General features: G+C 41.1%; 1 protein-coding gene across 2 annotated transcripts in view; it reads right to left on the bottom strand.

Annotated features, from left to right (window-relative positions):
- IKBKB (inhibitor of nuclear factor kappa B kinase subunit beta) overlaps window positions 1-18,888 on the bottom strand; it is a 72,882-nt gene that overhangs the window by 8,713 nt on the left and 45,281 nt on the right. For both annotated transcript variants that reach the window (XM_037812804.1, XM_037812805.1), the window contains 11 exons: window positions 14,959-15,047; window positions 13,776-13,865; window positions 11,545-11,669; window positions 7,437-7,544; window positions 5,624-5,753; window positions 5,079-5,273; window positions 4,277-4,391; window positions 3,059-3,182; window positions 2,290-2,441; window positions 2,066-2,127; window positions 877-986 (listed from right to left, as the gene is read on the bottom strand). In XM_037812804.1, coding sequence (XP_037668732.1) covers window positions 877-986; window positions 2,066-2,127; window positions 2,290-2,441; window positions 3,059-3,182; window positions 4,277-4,391; window positions 5,079-5,273; window positions 5,624-5,753; window positions 7,437-7,544; window positions 11,545-11,669; window positions 13,776-13,865; window positions 14,959-15,047 — 1,300 coding nt within the window. The remainder of the gene's footprint in view (window positions 1-876; window positions 987-2,065; window positions 2,128-2,289; window positions 2,442-3,058; window positions 3,183-4,276; window positions 4,392-5,078; window positions 5,274-5,623; window positions 5,754-7,436; window positions 7,545-11,544; window positions 11,670-13,775; window positions 13,866-14,958; window positions 15,048-18,888) is intronic.

Genomic DNA, 18,888 nt, shown 5'->3' with positions numbered 1-18,888 from the left:
TTCTAGGCGCCATCACTGGGCCTGGGCCCCCGGAGAACACGACTCCTATTGAAAACTCAAGCCCAAGGAGGGTGATGGGGATACAAATTCCTATGCTTTTTCCTTTAACACAAGTGAGACTGGCTGGCATTTTCAGAAGAGGACTTTTATTTGAAAACTGGAAGAGAATGAAAGGTTAAACCTTAGAGAAAATATAAAACATAAAAAGTCAATCAAATTTCTGATGTTCAAGTTTCTGGTCCCAAGAATCTTCATAAAAGCATCAGAGGACACTGGTGAGACCCAAATGATATAGTCCTTGACAGACCAAGCAGCTTGACTGGTTCCTTCACCAGCTGCACACTGGGGGCTGTGTGTTGTTTACTGCATGTGGGACTGGTCTGCCTAGATGCCTCATCCTCCCCTGGAGCCAATGCCACAAGCCTTACAAAGTCTCAAATGAACAGTTGGCAGATCCACACCTCAAAGACTTGCCAGGCTCTTCCTTCTCTGTTCTACTTTTTGCTCTTTAAGCCACACCTGGGTCAGAGTGGGCTGGACAAGCAGCTATGACTGGCATAATGGTAAACAGCTATTTGAATTCTATAGCCAGATATGATCAGAGATTACAAACTACTTCCCAAATGCATATGTGACTTGGTCCCCACAACCTTGTGAGGTCAGGCAGTTTTTCTTCCCATTTAATAGATGTGGAAATCAAGGCTCAGAGTGATGGTGATTTGCCCTGGCCCATCTCTGGAATATACTAAGATGACTCACCAGGCAACATCTGTCAAAACCACCTGGAATGCCTGGACCAACCTAACAACCTCACAGTAACTCCAGCTAGGGTGTCTGTGTGCCGGAGCAGACGTGGTTCCCTTTGTCGATACTCACAGGTCATCCAGCGTGCCGCCCTGCTTCCGGCCCATTGGGCTCCTCTGTAAGTCCACAATGTCCGTCTGCAGTGCCATCATCCGTTCCACTAGATGCTTCACTTCATTCTCCTGACAAAAAAAAAAAAAAGCTGAGCTATTGTCAACTGATGGAACGAGAGCATTCTGAGATGCACGTTTTATGGGGAATATCCTCCAAACCCATGAAACAGGAAGACTCTCAACTGACTGACAGAAGGGATGTGGTCTTTGGAGTCTGAATGGCCTGGGTTTGACTCTCAGGTCTACCACTTTCTAGCTGTTTGGCCCTTCAGCAAGTTGCTTAATTCTTGAGCTGAAATTTTTTTCTTCCATAAGATAGGCTTCTGTTAATAGGGCCATTTTTAGGATTAAATAAGACATAAGGTACCTGGCATAATCAAGAAGCCCAATGCACATTACTTTGTCTTAATTTGTCCTTCCAATGCCATCCCATGTGTGGAGGCCTGGGTACCTTTATGTCATAAATAATGAATGAATGCCAAGAATGCTCACCCCTCTTTATGGTTAAATAGGTATTCTCTATATAACATCCACCTTTAAGCATGCATATACCCACTGCACTGATTTATAGGAACAGATGTTAAGTCACAGAGGCAAAGGTCCTTGCCCAAGTTCAAAGGGGAAGATGGAGAAAAAGTCCAGAAAAGAGTCTTACAGCCCAAGGTATTCAATTTGTGTGAGGTTCACTAAGTCACACTTACGTCCCTTGCCTTCAGAGTGACGGTTTTTCAGTAACATCTGTTTTATAATGAGACTTTCTACCTAGGCCTTTTCTTTCCAATGGATTTAGTTTCTCTACAAAATTAGGCACAAATCTGTGACAAGATGGGGTATCGATCACTCGTCCAAGCCCCTTCCTAATGGGAAGAGGTCTAGGCTTTCCCCCAAGGGCATGTAACATTTTGCTCCTTATGTAAATCTGGAACTTCTCCACTCATCTGAGTAATCTGGCCACAATGGGGCCCCCCCTTTGCTGGCTACTCTCCCAGCCTTTTCCCAGAAAGTCCTAATTCAAGTCCAACAGCATGGTGAGGAAAACTTAATTCTTGACATACAAGATCTACCCAATGTTTGATGAGAATGTGGAAAATGGCAGTAAAAAGCCTCATTCCCTCAATAAGTGTATAGCTCTAAAATTAGTCTCCTACCCGCCCACAGAGCTCCACCGCCTGCTCCATTTCCCTCCAGGCCAGCAGCAGTTTATCCGAGGCTGGAAAAAAATATTGGAAAAATAACATGAAAAAGAAAGCAAAAACACCACAAATTTAAACAAAAACAAGCAACTCAATTATAAGAGAATAAAAGAAACCTGGGAAAGAGGGGAACAAAAAGAAAAATGGTTTCCAAGCTCACTGCAAAAAGTGACACTCACTGATCCCAAACTCAGTTTGCTCACTATACTTCTCCAGGTCAATTTGGACGCTGGTTTTAAAGAAATCCAACTTGGCCTTCAGCTGCTGAGATATGGAAGCCATGGAATTCTTCATCTTGGACAGGGAGCTGTTATTCCGGAGGAGATTCATCCTGCAAAGACCGCAGGAAACAGAATCTTGGGGCATCTTTGGAATCCAAAAACCATTTCCTATACAACAACAAAAACTCATCAAATGCCAGTGCAGGTCCCTGCTATGATGATGATGATGATGACAATGACAACAATGAGGACAGCGATGAAGACAACAGCAGCAGCCAATTATAACCCTGAAGACAATTTCCTACCCCTCAGCAATATGTGAGGTTTGGCACCAAAATTGGAATTAGACAAGATACTACACAAAGGGCCAATAGTCTAAAACAGTCATAATTTGCGGAAAGAGTCAGTAAGTCCCCAGCATAATAATTAGGGGAGTTTTGTAAACACAAACTGCAGTGAGCTTTGTTGCATTCCAAATCCTTCCCCGGGTTCAGGCAGCCCACCCTCAGTTTTGCACTCCTTCTCCACGTGCTAACCATGCACACCTCGTCAGTTCCAAAAGGACCTGCTCGATCTGGTCACCCCAACCACTTCCCACCCATCCGAGCCAGTGTCGCCCTCCTGTCGCTCTGAACAGTTGTTTCTGGGCCTCTGCCTCAGCCACTTCCCTGTGGTGAAAGCCACCAAGCAATTTAAAGTTTAAAAAAAAAAAAGCCTGGCACAATACATGGCAGCTCGCTGTCCCTGCTGCAACCGGTTACAATCCTCCTTCAGGGTCTGGATGCTGTGCCAGACCTGGCCCCACACTTTCCTCAGCTGGAAGAAAGACAGGTTCCTCTTGGGCTCTTGAACTGGAAACAGAGACATAAGCAACTGTCAGAGAATAACTCTCCTACAATTAACCACGTCCTGCCTTGCGACATCATTTGTACTTTTACATTTTCAAAAGTTATTTAACTATCATACTATCATATAATTTTCAGGTCTTTATGCCTGGTTACCCCAGAAAGAACGTTTGGTACATTTTTGGTAGCACCTGTGTGTGCAAGAAAGTCAATAAATAGCTGTTGACTTGACCTGAAGAAACACTTTAGGAACCATGTGGAGACAGACACAGGTACATGGGCCCATATATTTTCAATGGAAACTCTTCTGTTCCCAATATTTAGGTCATACGAAGTTTTGTAAAAATACAGCTTCAACCAGCAGTGGAGATCATTATATAAGCAGTACTGAATATACAGAAAATGTAACTTCAATCAGCAGCATTGGAGATGCATTTAAATGACCATCTGACATGCATACAATGCAATACTAGGCAGCCATTAAAAAAAAAAGGCAGCTCTATATGTGCCAATAGAGGAAAAATCTACAAAATATATTACGTGAAAAAGGCAGGTACAGAACAATATGTATTATATGCCCCCAACTGTTTGGTGAAGAAAAAAAGACTATGTATGTACATATATGCATATGTATTTATAGAAATGTACAGAATAGCCCTGGAAGAATACACATGAATTTGATAGAACAGGTTTCTTTAATGGGGAAACTCACTGGCTGAGGAAATGGGGAGAGAGGGTGGTTTATTTTTCACTCTATATTTTTTTGTACCTTTTGAGTTTTTGGTATTATGTGAATGCATTAATTTTTCAAATACAAATAAAACTTCAAAAATAAATAAAATGGCCACCTGATTCAAGTTCAGAGGCCGGACTCTCTGTCCTCTGTTTAGAGTGTTATTTATGAGATTGAAATTAATGAAAGAGTTCCTTGACTCTTTTTTGCCTGGGCCATGCCTTGCATATCCTAAGAAAAGAAGGCTGCCCTGAGAACAGGGTAAACTAACTTCCTCAATGCGGATTCTCCTGCTGCATGTTCCTCTCCTGCCTTGTCCCAAGGATTATAACTGAATGTATTTTTAAAAATACAATGATGTTCTTACGGATACAGCTGACACTTTCAGGTTGGGGCCGTGGGGAGATCTGAGTCTCATATGCGATTTTACTGTTGTCAAAGAGAAAAACAAGATCCATGTCCAATGTGCGGCCCTCATTTAGCTGCAAAGGGACGAGAATAAAATGAGATCACGTTGAGCCACCCCTCCCTTTTCCAACTAATAAGGTAGAGATTTCAGAGCATTTCCCACTGTTCACCAACATTACCTGCAGCCGAGTACCAGGCATCCATGAAGACTTTCTTCGTGACTCCAGCCTCCTCTTACTTTTCCTACTCCTTTTACATTTATCGGAACATCTATCTTATTAACAAATTACTATATTCTTATTATCTGCTTGTCCTTACTGTGCAATATATGAGTTCACTATATACTACTTTATCCAATGACTGTTTCTCAGATGTTAACTTTATCTCCACAAGTTATCTTATAAGCTCTTTTTGAGCAGGGACCAGGTCTTACGTTGCTTTGGTTGCCAATGTGATGTCTAAGACAGCTCTGTATACAAGAGATACATCATAAATAATTACGGTTGATTAAGAATAAAGCATAATTTTGGCAACAAAGGCAAGAGAAAGCCACACAATGGTTGGGAAGTAAAAAGTCAAGTGTGGGGTGATTAGTGTATTATATCAGGCCTCACAGGGGATCTCAGATTCTAACTTTAAAAAAAAACAACAGGGAGTTATCTGCACTGGGTGATTAATGGACTGCTCGACAAAGTAGAGTTGAAATCTGAAAACATGATTAGTCTCCTTGGAGGGCAGTTTGCAAGAAGCCAGGGACTCACCTTCCCATCGGAAATACACTGAGAGGCAGGCTTGTCAGGGATCAAAGCCAGACCCGCTTCCTGCAGCAGCTCCTGGTCCTCCTCTGGGATTCCAGTGTCTTGCTGGATTCTGGCCTTTAAGCTCTGCAGACTCTCTTCCTCCGTCACAGGATAGGTGTGAATGGTGCCTGTGACCATGTTCAAGATATGAACCAGCTGCAATATAACCCAGATGTTATTGGAAGAAATCCATCTTTGCAGAGATGCTCATCTATTTGCTTAGATCCTCTGCTACTCCCAGCATTTACCTAAGACGTGCTTTGCAAAAGTCTACAATATTCCTGTTTGTCTACAGCTACAACCTTATTGACCAACATCAATTAGCACAGTGGTCCTATCTTCTTATACTCTGGTAGAAAGATGCCCTGACAGGAGCCTGAATCTTCCCACGAGGTCAGCCAGCCTATGATCTGCTTTTCCCTGTGAATTTCTTTCTTGTAAGAACTGTTGTGTTCCTCCTGGGTCCTGACCCTGCTACTTCAGGGCAAACTCAGCTTGTTATTCACCTTTAGGTTTAAGATGTCATCCAGGGCCTTGAAGCAGCCATGGGGCCCATATACCGGATCTGTGCCCCTTTGTCGGGAGTGCCACATCAGCATCAGCTGCAACCACTTCTCCAGTCGCTGGGCCAGCACGCTGAGAAGAAGAGGGGAAGCCGAGTGTAGGAGGAAACCCCTCCAAAGCTCATCACAGGCTGCCTTATGTGAGAATGCCAAAGTGCAAACCTCACATGCGTCTCACCACTGAGCACACAGATGGCAGCCAAGAAATGATTACTGAAAAAGTGAATGGATTAATCTGAGAAAAAAACATATAAGCATTTCTCACTGATTTAATTATTCAGGTATGCATCACCTCTCTTTACCTGCTAAGAATGGCCCCCCTGAGGTAGACTGAACCATGAGCCCCCACAAAGACATGCTCGGGTCCTAACCCTGGTCCTGCAGGGGTGGACTCATTTGTAAGTAGGATCTTCAGAGATCCTACCTGGATGAGGCCAAGTTGAATCAGGGTGGGCCTTAATCCAGGAGGACTGGAGTCCTTATTATAAGCAAAGGAAAGTTGGACATGGGAACACAAGCCACAGGAGGAGACGGAAGAAGACGGATCACTGTGTGACAGCCAGAGAATGATTGCCGGAAAGCTACCACCAGAAGGCTACAGAATTTGGAGAAGGCACGGCCTGCCAACACCTTGATTTTGGACTTCTGGCCTCCAAACCGTGCACCAATACATTCTTACTGTTTAAGCCAACTAGTCTATGTTATTTGTCATAGTAGACTTGACAAACTAAGATCCACCCCCCAAATCAAGGATTTCCCAACTGCTGAGTCTGTAGACCAATTTCCAACTGGCTGCCTAAGAATGATCTGTGAAGCTTTCTAAATTGCATTGTACAGGCACAGCCTACCTCCAGGTAATCCCCACACATGGTCTAGATCTTATGCTGCCAAGTTTACGTGTCAGTTCCCCCTCAAAAGCATTTGGTGGGTTTGCATGGCAAAGTTCAAATTCCTCACCCTGGCACTGAGAGCCCTGGAAGCCTGCCTCCAATATGCATGCCAAGCTTGTCCCTCACCACTCCTCCACCCAAACCCCACACTTAAGCCAATGTGGCTACTCACTGCCTCCTGAAATGTGCTTTGCTGACCCCAACCTTGCCCCTTTGTACTTCCTTCCTCCTTGCTCTTCATCTATTCATGTCCTGTACATCTTTCAAAAAATTCCAGCTCATCCAAAAAGTCATTCCACATAGCACTAGCTCATAATAGCTCTCTCTATCCTCTGAATACTCAGTTATTACTGCCTAAGCTACTTATTTGCATGCAATTGCCTTGTAGCTTTCTTTTGTACTATTATCAGAATATTATTATTTAACTGTTTATATTCTGGTTCTAAGACTAGATTATAATGTTGTTCAATCAAATTACTATGATTTATTAGTTGACCGTGACACGGTATCAGACCACATGAGGCATGCTAAGAGAAATAAGATATAATTTCCTACCCTTAAAAGTTTTACAGCTGAATAGGAGATAAACCAAATGCAAAAGTGAAATATGAGGCTGAAGGTACTAAGGGTATTAAGAGGTACAGATAAATTGTGATGTGAGTTTAGATAAGAGATGTTTTCTAGATGGAGACAAGGGGTGGAAATCCATTCTAAGTTTAAGATTGAGATGGAGTATGTCAAGTTCTTAGTCACAGGATGATATCCCAATAATCTATTTAAAAAGCTATCAGAAGTCACCTCAGATTTCTATTTCTAAAAAAAAAATGAAGAAAAATACATAGATGAGTTACACCACTGTGTCTTACCTGTTAAGATTATTGGGGTAGGGTAAAGAGCTTGAAAACTTCACTGCTCCACTCAAGTCTTCACTAACAACAATGTCCACCTCATTCTTCTGCCGAACTTTTGAATGCCTGCAAACATGCAATCAGAATGACAACCTTCGTGTATTGTAGGAGTCTTGTTCATCATATCCCTTAAAGCACTCAGTGGTCGGGAGCCTTTTTACATTTGTAACATACCACTTGACAACTCTATGGGAGACTTACAGCCCGAGATCAATACTTAATCTTTAGGAAATCCAGTCAGCTCATTTGCATCCTAGCAGGACTGCTGCTTTGAGGGTTTAAGATCAGAGAACACTACAGGCATGAGCCTGTGAAGAACAGCCTTTGGTACAGTTGTTAACCATCTTATACCCAGAGTTCTGTAGACTATCCTGCTGACTCCTTATCTCGCCTGGGATTTTCCTTTTCATTTTCACCACCTGTCAATGTACCTGATACAAACTCTCATGTTTTGATAGAGGATAAAATTAGGACTTCCACACCAAGATTACTGCATGCATATCATATTTAAACATGCACAACCTATATGCATGCACACATGGACCCAAATCTGAATTCTGCTTTTCTTTCTACTCTAAAGGTCTGAATGCCCAAATATATCCACCTTTCCAAAGACAACCAGGAAATTCAAATAAAAAATGGTACAGCCCCAAATAATTGGTTGAATTGCTCTATATGGGGCACATGAGAAATTTAGAAGAACTAATGTATGGCAGAGGCCAGTGGTCTACACCTTTGGTTGAAACTATGATTATTCCAAGTCAGGTGCTCTAAGACTTGGTCAGCTATGTAAAAGTTGGATGATCCTCTAACAGAAAAAAAAAACTTAGACTGTCAATGGGAAATTATAAAAATAAAAGGGTATATTACATAAAATGCTTATCACTTGGGCTGATCCTAAAACAAATTTCAAAGTAGCTTTAAAATAGAATTACAAAGCCCAAATGGCATTTGTCCTAAAATTACTACTTACCTGCCATCTGAAATGAGATAACGAAAGAAAAAAAATGTTGCTTAAGATATCAAAAAGCAGATGAGACAGGCACTTTTCACAAACTCATCTACAAAAGAGCTCCTTATTGGGTTTCAGAGAAGTTCATTTGAAAGTGGTCAACTGACCTTCCAGCACTGATGAAGAAAGTTCTAGGAAGCCAATTCTACAGAGAATGGACTTACTATGAAGATGCCAAGCCACTAGGGATATATTTTCAAATACACTTGTTTTTCCAGTTCAATATTTGAACAGGAGAAATGCAATAATCCCTTGATTAGTTAAAAGCCCTATCGAGGTAAAGACTTTTAAGCTGTTTTTATGATGGTTACATTACAAGAAATGATATATTATATACATCATACATTGTAAGATATAAAATATGGTTACATTATAAAATAGGTTAATGAGCTAATTCTTCAGTAGTCTAGAAACTATGTAGCTAAACAAGCGCTGACTGGTTTAAAATATGTCACCAAAGGAGGGCACTCTCTGCACTACCAATGTCTGGCATATAGATGTTGGTTGACTTGGAAGGACGGCCATTACATAAAACTACTCTTCCGGAATTGATTTCAAAGGGTATTCTTCTTTCTTATAAATACATATTCTCAAAAGAGAAATATTTGTCCTTTGAAAAAGTGAGATGTTTTTACTACTTCCAGAAAGGCATTTAGAAAAATGACAACAGTCAGTATTGTCAGCCATGTGGTGAAAGGGGCAGCTTTGTATGCTCCTGGAGGAAGCATATATTGATACAACCTTTCAGCTGAAAGGCTTGATAACAGACATCAAAAAATTCTAAAAAGTGCACATTTGTTGATCTGTCAAATCCACTTCTAGAAACTTATCCAAATAATTGTAGATATGCAAGGATTTCCACACAAGGATGTTACACTTGAGGTTTTAAAAATTAAAAACCATAGATAAACCACCTATGCTTCCAACTACAGGGGATAAGTTAAATAAACTACAGCATAGCCACTCAATGGATACCAAAGAGTCATTAAAAATAATGTGGAAAAAACATAATGACATAGAAAAGTGCTTTCAATAGTGTTTAAAAAGCAGATTATATTATGTGTAGTGACCTATTCTGTTTTTTTTTAAAGTATAAAAGGCACATACTGAAGAGACTGGAGACACACACAAAATGTTCACAGTGGTTGTTTCCAGATTGTAGTATTATAGTTGCTTCTTGTTTTTCTATTGTTTTCCAAAACACAAAAACACAACAAAGTTAATCTGGGAAAAATGGGTGATCAAACTATCAGTCCTCTTTAAGCTCAAGACAAGGTTTTTGTTTTGTTTTGTTTCTGCAATTCATAAAAATATATTCTAAATTATCATTTCTGCTATAGTTCAAAAAGGTCATATAAACTTCAATTACAGTATCATAAAAACATAGAGGAATTAGTTAAGTGATATTCAGGTGGAAAGAATGTCAGAACATTTTACTAGAAACTTTTTTCAAAGTTTCACCTTCTATAATATCTGAAACATTACATTTTTCCATGTGAAACAAACATATATAATGTTTGTCTTTTTAAACAGTTTAAAGACAAGTATTTTTTGTGTGTTGCTGATAAACTGGCTCTGAAGGAAATTCTCAAAGAATATGAAAATGTTTTAAGAGCACATGCAGGTCAGTGCACGTATTATGTTACCATTGGTGCCAAAAGGGGGAAAACACATAAACAAACAAATAAATATATCTGCATGTGTATTTATTAAACACTCTTGGGTGCATACTCCAAGCCAATATAACATGATCAGTGGCCTGTGGGGATGAAAACTGGTTGGCTGGGAGACTGCTATGAGTCAGTGACTCTTCACTGTGTGTGTGTGTGTGTGTGTATATAATTTTTTTCTTGAAATTCGAACCATGTAAGTGAACTTGTTACTGCTCAAGTAAATAAAAACTTAAAAAAATCTTTTGAGCAACAGTAGCATGTATACATATGCTCCATCCCAAGGAACAACTTGAATGAAAACCTAACTGATATGGAGGAGTCTTAATTTCTAAATTATGCATTTCTATGACAAACATACATATGTATACATATAATATACAATGCATTATTTTTGTAATCAACAACAAAAAAGTTAAGGAATATAGAGCATTTTTTTTTTGAAAGTCATAATTAAATTTTTATTTCACATTGATAAAAACCATGAAAAGGATCTACATTTTCCCACACTACAGCAAAGATTTTCAACGGAATATCTTACCATAAAAAAGATGTTGATTTGTATAACTGAATATAACTTTATATTCTTCAGAGTAAAAGACAATGCTTTTGTAAATGACGGCTTAAACGTTTTTAATTATTAACATTCTATATTGTACACTGCCAAATTATTTCCATTATCAATTAGCACCCATTTATACAGATGCAACCCCATCATTGTTTTGATCAGTTGGAATACAGCCCCAAAATTAATGATTAAAAAATACTAAGCATACACTTCAATTAAATACGAAACCGTGTGGCAATTATACCATATGTATTGAGTTCTGACTACTCTTCATTACCCAGAAATCTGTTTTCAAATAATTTTTACCAGTAATCAGAAAATATTGACTAATATAGAGTAATTCTGAACACCTTACTTGTATTCTTTGGTTTTTCATGATCATTTATTAGGTTCACATTTTAAGGTACATTCTTAGGCTTTTGAAACAAAAATGTCAGTTCAGGTATAGTAAAATCAATAAATTTTCACATAAATATTTCCTCATTATTATTGTCATATGTGCATATCCTTTACTTCTATTTAGTCATATATACAGTATTTTCAGAACAAATGTATGCATTTAAACAATAGTCTATACAGGTACAACTTGTTACTACTATCATTTACAAAGTAGGTTTCTGGAGCTCAGATTGAATACATGCTGGGTCCTAACTGGCCTTGCTCAGGGAGACAGACCGCAGGTCTCCCAGGCCAGCCTGGCAGTGCCCAGTGAGGGGGGTCAGGTGCAGAGACACGAAGCCCACGGAAGGAGGGACGGTTCCTTCCTCCAGGCAGCCCTCCCCGCCCCCTTGCCCTCGGCCCTGGGCTCTCACTCACCACTGCACCGGCTGCCAGTTGGGGAGGAAGGGCCGGAAGCCCGTGATGCACTCAAAGGCCAAGGTGCCGAAGCTCCAGTAGTCGACCGTCACCGTGTACTTCTGCTGCTCCAGCAGCTCCGGGGCCTGCAGTAGCACATGGTGGGAAACACCCCTGAGCTTTCCCTCTTCTGAGGAGCCACAGCGGGAGGGGCAACCAGCCCGTCTGGAATGGGAAGGGTTATCCTCTGCTGGCCCCACCACTGGATACTGGGAGCAGATAACTTCTTTTCTAGGTTTCACAGATCCATCAGACAGGAATTTTACCCCCAGACGGACCACATGCACCAGGGATTTTGATGAGACTTTGGACTCAGCATCGTTCTAAAATGGCTCAGGCTTTGGGGATATTGTGATACAACTGATATATTTTGTGTGTGGGAAGAACATGTCCCTTTGGGGTACGGAATGTGGACTCTTAGGGTTTGAATAAGTCCCCCCACTCTCTTGGCTCCAAGTTTCCCAAACCAAGTAACATGTGGTCATACAGTGGGAAGGGATATTTAAAATTAGGCAGGAGGGAGACAAATGTATAAACTGCTGCTGAAGCAGAGGAGAGCTGGAGTGAGTGAGGAAGGCTACAGAGCACAGGTGGGGCTGAAACTGGCCACAGAAGGAAGGGCTCCTTCATGAATGGACTGAGGTGACATTCCAGAAAGGACATCCTGGAGACAGGAACTTGCATGGTCTGGCTTGAGATGTGGCTCTTATGAAAGGGCCAGGGAATCTAAACCAAGAAGAGAGATTTGGGAGGGGTCAGGTCAATCTCCGTTTCTGGCTATGGACAGAAGTTTTAGCTCGTGCAAGTGAATGATGTGACCCAGCGTCCTGGTCAGAGACTGCTAAGCCAAAGAGGATTCCAAAGGATACTCAGCAGGACCTACACAAGTCCAGATTACATGGATAAAGGTGCCTGAATCGCAGCCTCCCATGCATCACCCCTCTTTGAAAGCTCTATTCCATAGAGCAGGTGATACCCTAGTTGGTGATACAGGTGAGAAATACAAATGCACTCAGAACAACTTCAAATAATTCCTGTCACTTTTTTTTTAAATTTAAGAACTAGATAGGATATTTAATTAATCCCTTCTACTCCAGGAGCTTTCAATTATTTTTTAAAAAGGCAGATTCCTTTACTCAAGGAGTTAACTGCTTATTCAAGATGATAACTGGCTGTTCCGTGCCATTCATTCTCCACACCACATCAAGAGTGGCCTTTTAAAAAGTAAACTTGATTCCCTCCCAACTTAAAACCCTTCAATTCCTCTCCAGGGGTCTTAAAATAAAGTCTAAAATCTTTAACACAGCCAGAGAGGCCCTGAATAATCTGTCCCTTACCCCTCTCTCCAGCTTCCACTCACAATACCCTCCGCCTTATTCTCTACTTCTAGCTGTCATACTTTCTGGTCTTCCAATGTGCTGCCCCTCTGCTGGAATTCCTCTGCACCCACAACCTGTCCCCACTCCTGACTCCAGCCTCTGTTCACCTACTCCTCTTTTTTGTCCCAGATTAAGTTCAGTCCTCCTAATACATATTTTTAATAACACCCTTCATTCTTCCTTTGTAGCCCTTATCACATCTGTTAACATCTTAGTTATTTACACAATTATTGGGGTGGTGCCTTCTTCCTTGCTAAACCCTAAGCTCCTCAAGTCCAGGGATATGCTTGTTTTCTTTCCCACTGCATCGCCAGCTCCTAGCACAGTGCCTGGCACATAGAATACACTCAATCAACATTTCTTAAACGAATGAGTGATTCATGCAGAACTCCAATGTTCAGGCCAAATAACGTAAAGAAAGGATGGGAAGTGCAAAATTCAGCCTCCTCATCAATGGCCCTGAGGCACCTTGTGGAAACTGTGGCTCTTCAGATCAGCATGAACCTAGGCTAGACCCTTTACTTTCAGATAAAACACTACAGCACTGAGAGGACACAGGATCTGCGTTAAGTGCACACTAGCAGAGCCCTTCTGACAGCAGAGAAGAGACCATATCCTTCCATAGGACCTCTTTTGGAAAAAATGCTGACTTAAACAGATTATGGGTCTACCATTATGTCATAATTCCTTGGAGTCTAGGAAACATTCAAAGAGCTGGCAAGACAGATGCCAGAAGGCAAGGATAGAAGGAGCTCCACAAATATGGCAAACAGAGACAAACTGATAAGCAAACGTGTAAATCCCATTTCTTACCAGGTACTGCAAGGTCCCCACAAAGGAAGTACAAAGACTGCCCTGATCCAGCTCCTTGGCATATCCTAGGTCAATAATTTTGTGTATTAACTGAAAAAAAGGGAGGAGGGAGAACATCTGAGGATTCTGAGAATACATTTTCCTTCTATAAGGATTCTGACCATTTGCTGTTAGAGCAGAGGGTAGTTCTGAATTCCCAGGTGGTATGAGGGCCCAGGTTCCTAAGAGCCACCAAATCCACAGGAGGAGGCCCTCAACATGATAGGTTCAGGGCAGAGGGAAACATACACTGTTAAAGACGGTAAGGAAATGTCTCCCCTTGCTCTGCCACCACTCACCAGAGGAAGGCCAAAATGAATAGTCCAGGCATCAGCCCTCTAGATTGGCAAACCGGGACTTCACAACCTCAAAGACCAGGCCAGTCCCTTCACAGCAAATACCTTTAGTTCTCAAATCTTAGATCGACTGGAAAGAATAAGTGTGAAATGGAACAAAGGTGTGTGCTGTGATAGCCGTGGGTCAGGTGGACCATGCTGATGGGAGCTGTATCAGAAAGGAGGAGCTGAGTTCCTACATTCTGCTCGGCTGAGCCCTCACTCATCACCCCGAGGTGAACAAACAAAGTGGTGAAAGACCACGGTGTCAATCCAACAATCCTAAGGGAGAAGTTAACACCACACCTAGGAAGGGGAGCCACTGAAGAGAGTCACGGAAGATGTGTTCACAAAGAGGCAAGGGGAAAAGGCAGGTTGGACATGGCTCAATGGGCAGATGCCAGCTCAAAATGCCTTTTCTCAGCCACATCCAGAATCAACCAACTTACAGCTTGTTCTATTTTAGCATCAAAAGTTGAGGCTGTCAAACAAATGGAAAACAAAAAGTCTATTTCCAAGAAGTGCTGGTCCCAAAGGATGGGGGTGGAGGCTAAGACAACAAATATTATTTTCCTTATCAGATTCCTGCAACTTGGGGATTAACAATGTGACCCATTCAAACTCGCTTCCATCTGCAAGCAGGACTTTTTATCGAGTTTTCTTTCAAGTCAGAATCATTCCAGAGAATCAAAACATCTCTCAAAGAAATGTGAATATAAATACACACACAAAACATGTTCCCTCTCTGTCACAGTGACTTCCCTGTGACAGCCCCTCAGGACTTCCTAAACCCCAGGAGCCTCACTCACCCTTTGGTCTCCTTGCTGTAGAACGATGTTTTCTGGCTTTAGATCCCGATGGATGATTCTGTTTTCATGAAGGTATCTCAGGGCAGAAGCTGAGAGAGTGGAAGGAGGAGTCAATTTTTATTTAAGCCTAAAAAATGCATTTTATTTCAAAAATCCCTTTCCGGTGAAAGATCTGTACTGTGTCCCCATCTGTGACACACGCCCTGTGACTTTTGGTGCACAAACTAGGGGTGGAGACAAAAAGCCTGGGGCAGATGCGCCTCAGGGATAGCAGTGAAGTGAAGAGACTCTATGAGAAAGGGGACCTGGCTGTAGGAGCACACCTTAGACTACCACAAGAATCTGGCTTGGTCCTGCCGAGTTCTTAGCCTTGCCATGAGGACATCACCTGTGGTCCAGAGCAGTGGCTCTCAAACTGCTGTCTGGAGCTGCAGCAACGGAAAAGTCAGAAATGCAAACACTCTTACAGAATTAGGAGCTTTGGGGGTGGCCCGCAATCTGTGTTTCAACAAGCCTGCCAGGTGACGCTGATGCCAATAAAGTTTGAGAACCACTGTGGTGTAGAGATTCAAAATCTAAAATAAAATCTACAGTCTGGGCAAGAGAGAAGGGCCTTCTGGGCAGTGTACTTTGGTCATATGATTAAGAGTCCAATAAAGTTGGAGCCACCTTCAAGGGAGAAGCAGTGAAGCACTGGAAGGAGAGAACAGGAAAAAATTTAATACACATTGACAGTTCAACGTGTACTTACTACTCTTTGCTAGGTTCTGTGAGGGATATAATAGAAGGGACATGATCCTCAACTTTAAAGAGCTCAGACTCAGCCTGCACAGTACTGGCTGTGAGCTTGATTGATAACCCACAGCTTGATAACCCATAGCTGTGAAGAGGGAATGTGATGATGAGGAAATGTGATGATGTTATACGAGGAGGGTCACGCACTAAGCAATGGGGGATCCACCTGCAGATCAGACTCCAAGCAGGATGTGATTTTTAGCAATAAGAGAGTTTCCAAAGCTTTAACAGAGGTTCTAATTAATTGTATTTTATAAAAGAAAAAAAATGGAATAATATTGGGAAGAGAGAAAACTATCTTTATTTGGAGATGATATGACTGTATGCCTAGAAAATCCAATAGACTAAAAACTGGAAAGAATTTAGTAAGGTATCTGGAAACAAATAAATTATATAAATCAGTAGCTTTTCTCTATGTCAGCTACATCCAGTTGAAATGGAAAAGGAAAAAATCCCATTCACATTAGCAACGAAAATTCTAAAATACCATGGACTAAATCTAGCCAAAACAGTAGCGCCAAATGAGAAAAACCATATAGCATAAAGAAAAAAAGAGTACAGACAACATAAAAGAAAGTTTCAAGAGTGTATGGCAAAACATACTACAAAGACAAAAGGGCTGGAGAAAAAATGTGCAGTAAACATTCTCAAAACACAAAAGTTCTTACAAATCAATAAGAAAAGTCCAGTTAGGAAGATGGGCAAAAATATGAAGAGGCAATTTACAGATGGCAAACAACTCTACGAAAAGTTGTTCAAGCTTTTCATAGTAGTCAAAAAAATGCAAAGTAAAGCAACAAGGAAGTGCCCTTTTCACCTCTTCAACTGGCAAGAATTTTAGATGAGAAACAAAAGGTACTTCCCTACACTGCTGGAAGGAGAAAAAATTGTATATTTTGGGGACAGTAATATGGTAATATCAATTATTTTAAAAATATACATACTGCTTGACCCATTACTTCCACTTTGGAAAATGTAGATTATAATATTAAAAGCATCCTAGCACACATAAAGATGATTATTGCATAGCTTACAGTGGAATAAAAACTAGGAAGGGAGAGAAAATCTCCATTCAAGGGATGGTTGAATGAATTATGGTAGAACCACATTATAAAATATTATGCAACTATTTTAAAAGTTACTTAGGTTTACAATATCTAACTCAGAGGGATGTCAATGAGGTACTGCCAAGCTAATGGTATGACCCTATTTTTGTGGGGGGGGGGAGTAAAAGTAAAAACATTAACACCACCAAGAGAGGTTTAATAACGAGCCCTCCCTGTGTCACACACCGCCCCCCCACCGAACACACACAAACACGTCGGGCCAGAATGAGATGCAGCCGGGGCAGCACAGGGAGATGGCAGATCTGCAGCCCAGCAGACACTCCTGTCTCTGCAGAGCAGGCAATCGGCACTGGGCAGAGAAGGAGAAAAGCCTTCCACAGAAACCAAGGGATAAAAGATGCCACGTCAAATTTTCATCCTGAAAGTTGCCTGAAAGCACAGTTGAAAGCCAAAAGGAGAGAGCTAAACAACTGACCTTACATCTTGTAAGGAGAGTGCCATCTCAGAACATTAGACTGTATTACAGAAACTCTAATCACAAGTGCCCTTTTAAATGCAGCCTTTGACCATATACTTCTACTAACATTTCATACTTGTTCCTTACTTTTCTTTTCTTCATAACTGAACACAATAGATAGGCTTAGGTCCAATGAATGTCCAAATGAAGTTAAAGATTTGCTGCTTTCAACATGCCTACAAAATTCCATTCATTGTGTTCTCAATTGTACAAATTTTCATAAGGCCAATGCTTATCAGCACTTTCGTTTTTGTTTTACTGATTTTTATTAAATTAAAAAAATCAAAGCAAGTATAAAAAAGCACTCCAATAACGGCACCAAATGACAGCGTGGACAGGGAAGGCCCTGCTGTTGGACCTGAACTGTGGCCACCACGGGGCACTGCAGGGAACACAGCCATGCAACAGCTCAAAATGTTTGCTCGGGGACTGATTCACAAAAGAACCATTTTGGTATATGACAAGCTGCTGAAGAGTGTCAGCATATAATATATAAAGTATGCATTTGTAACAGTCTTTGAAATTTGCTCTATAGCTACTTGTTAAATCGTATTTTGAAAGTTACCACCTTTCTGTATATGTTATACTTCACAATAAAGAAATAACTGAAATGGTGGAACTGTAACCCATAACATTCTTTGAAATTTGCTCTCTAACTACTTGTTAAATTGTACTTTGAAAGTTATCACTTTTCTATGTAGATGTTATATTTCACAACAAAAAATGTACAAAAGTGTACATTTGTTCAAAAGTGGAATATATGAAAGTGAGACACTATATTTTGAGCAAGTACATACAACCAGACTAAGATGAGGCCCTTAGGTCCAAGGGTAAACATTTTTGTATAAAAAACAGAGGACACGAGCAGGTGAGAAGCCCAGGAATCTCCCCCCAAATGAGGAAGAAGAAATCAGCCTGATAAAAACTATCCTCTATGCCATGCTGCAAGTTGGTAACTGAATCTACTGATTAGTATTAATAGTTGTTGTGGTAGTTTGGAGGCTATATGTACCCCAGGAAAGGCCATATTCTTTTAATACATTCCTGTGGGTGCAGACCTATTGTGGGTGGGATCTTTTGTTTAGATTATTTCAATTGAGACATGACCCACCCAATTCAAGGTAGGTCTTAATCCTTTTACCGGAGTCCTCTATGAGAGGAGTTTGGAGAAAAAGCACCAGAGAAGCTAAGAGAGGTCACACACAAGCTCAGAGAAGAAGCCTTCAACTGAAGCCAGAAGCTGAAAGCAACGAAACCCAGGAGAGAAGGACCAGCAGACGCCAGACATGTGCCTTCCCATGTGACAGAGGAGTCCCAGTTGCCAGCAGCCTGTCTACAGAGAAGGTATCCTCCTATTGATGCCTTAATTTGGACATTTTCACGGCCTTAGAATTGTAACTTGTAAGCTAATAAATCCCCATTCTTAAAAGCCAATCTGTTTCTGGTATATTGCATCTCAACAGCTTTAGCAAACCAAAACAGTTGTTTTATGCTTAAGCTACTATACATAACAAACTTTAATTCTCATTTCAGGGCAGTCATTTTTCTCAA

The sequence above is a fragment of the Choloepus didactylus genome, chromosome 20, assembly GCF_015220235.1.
Source record: "Choloepus didactylus isolate mChoDid1 chromosome 20, mChoDid1.pri, whole genome shotgun sequence".
Classification (NCBI taxonomy): domain Eukaryota; kingdom Metazoa; phylum Chordata; class Mammalia; order Pilosa; family Megalonychidae; genus Choloepus; species Choloepus didactylus.
This window is presented reverse-complemented; position numbering and strand designations above follow the sequence as displayed.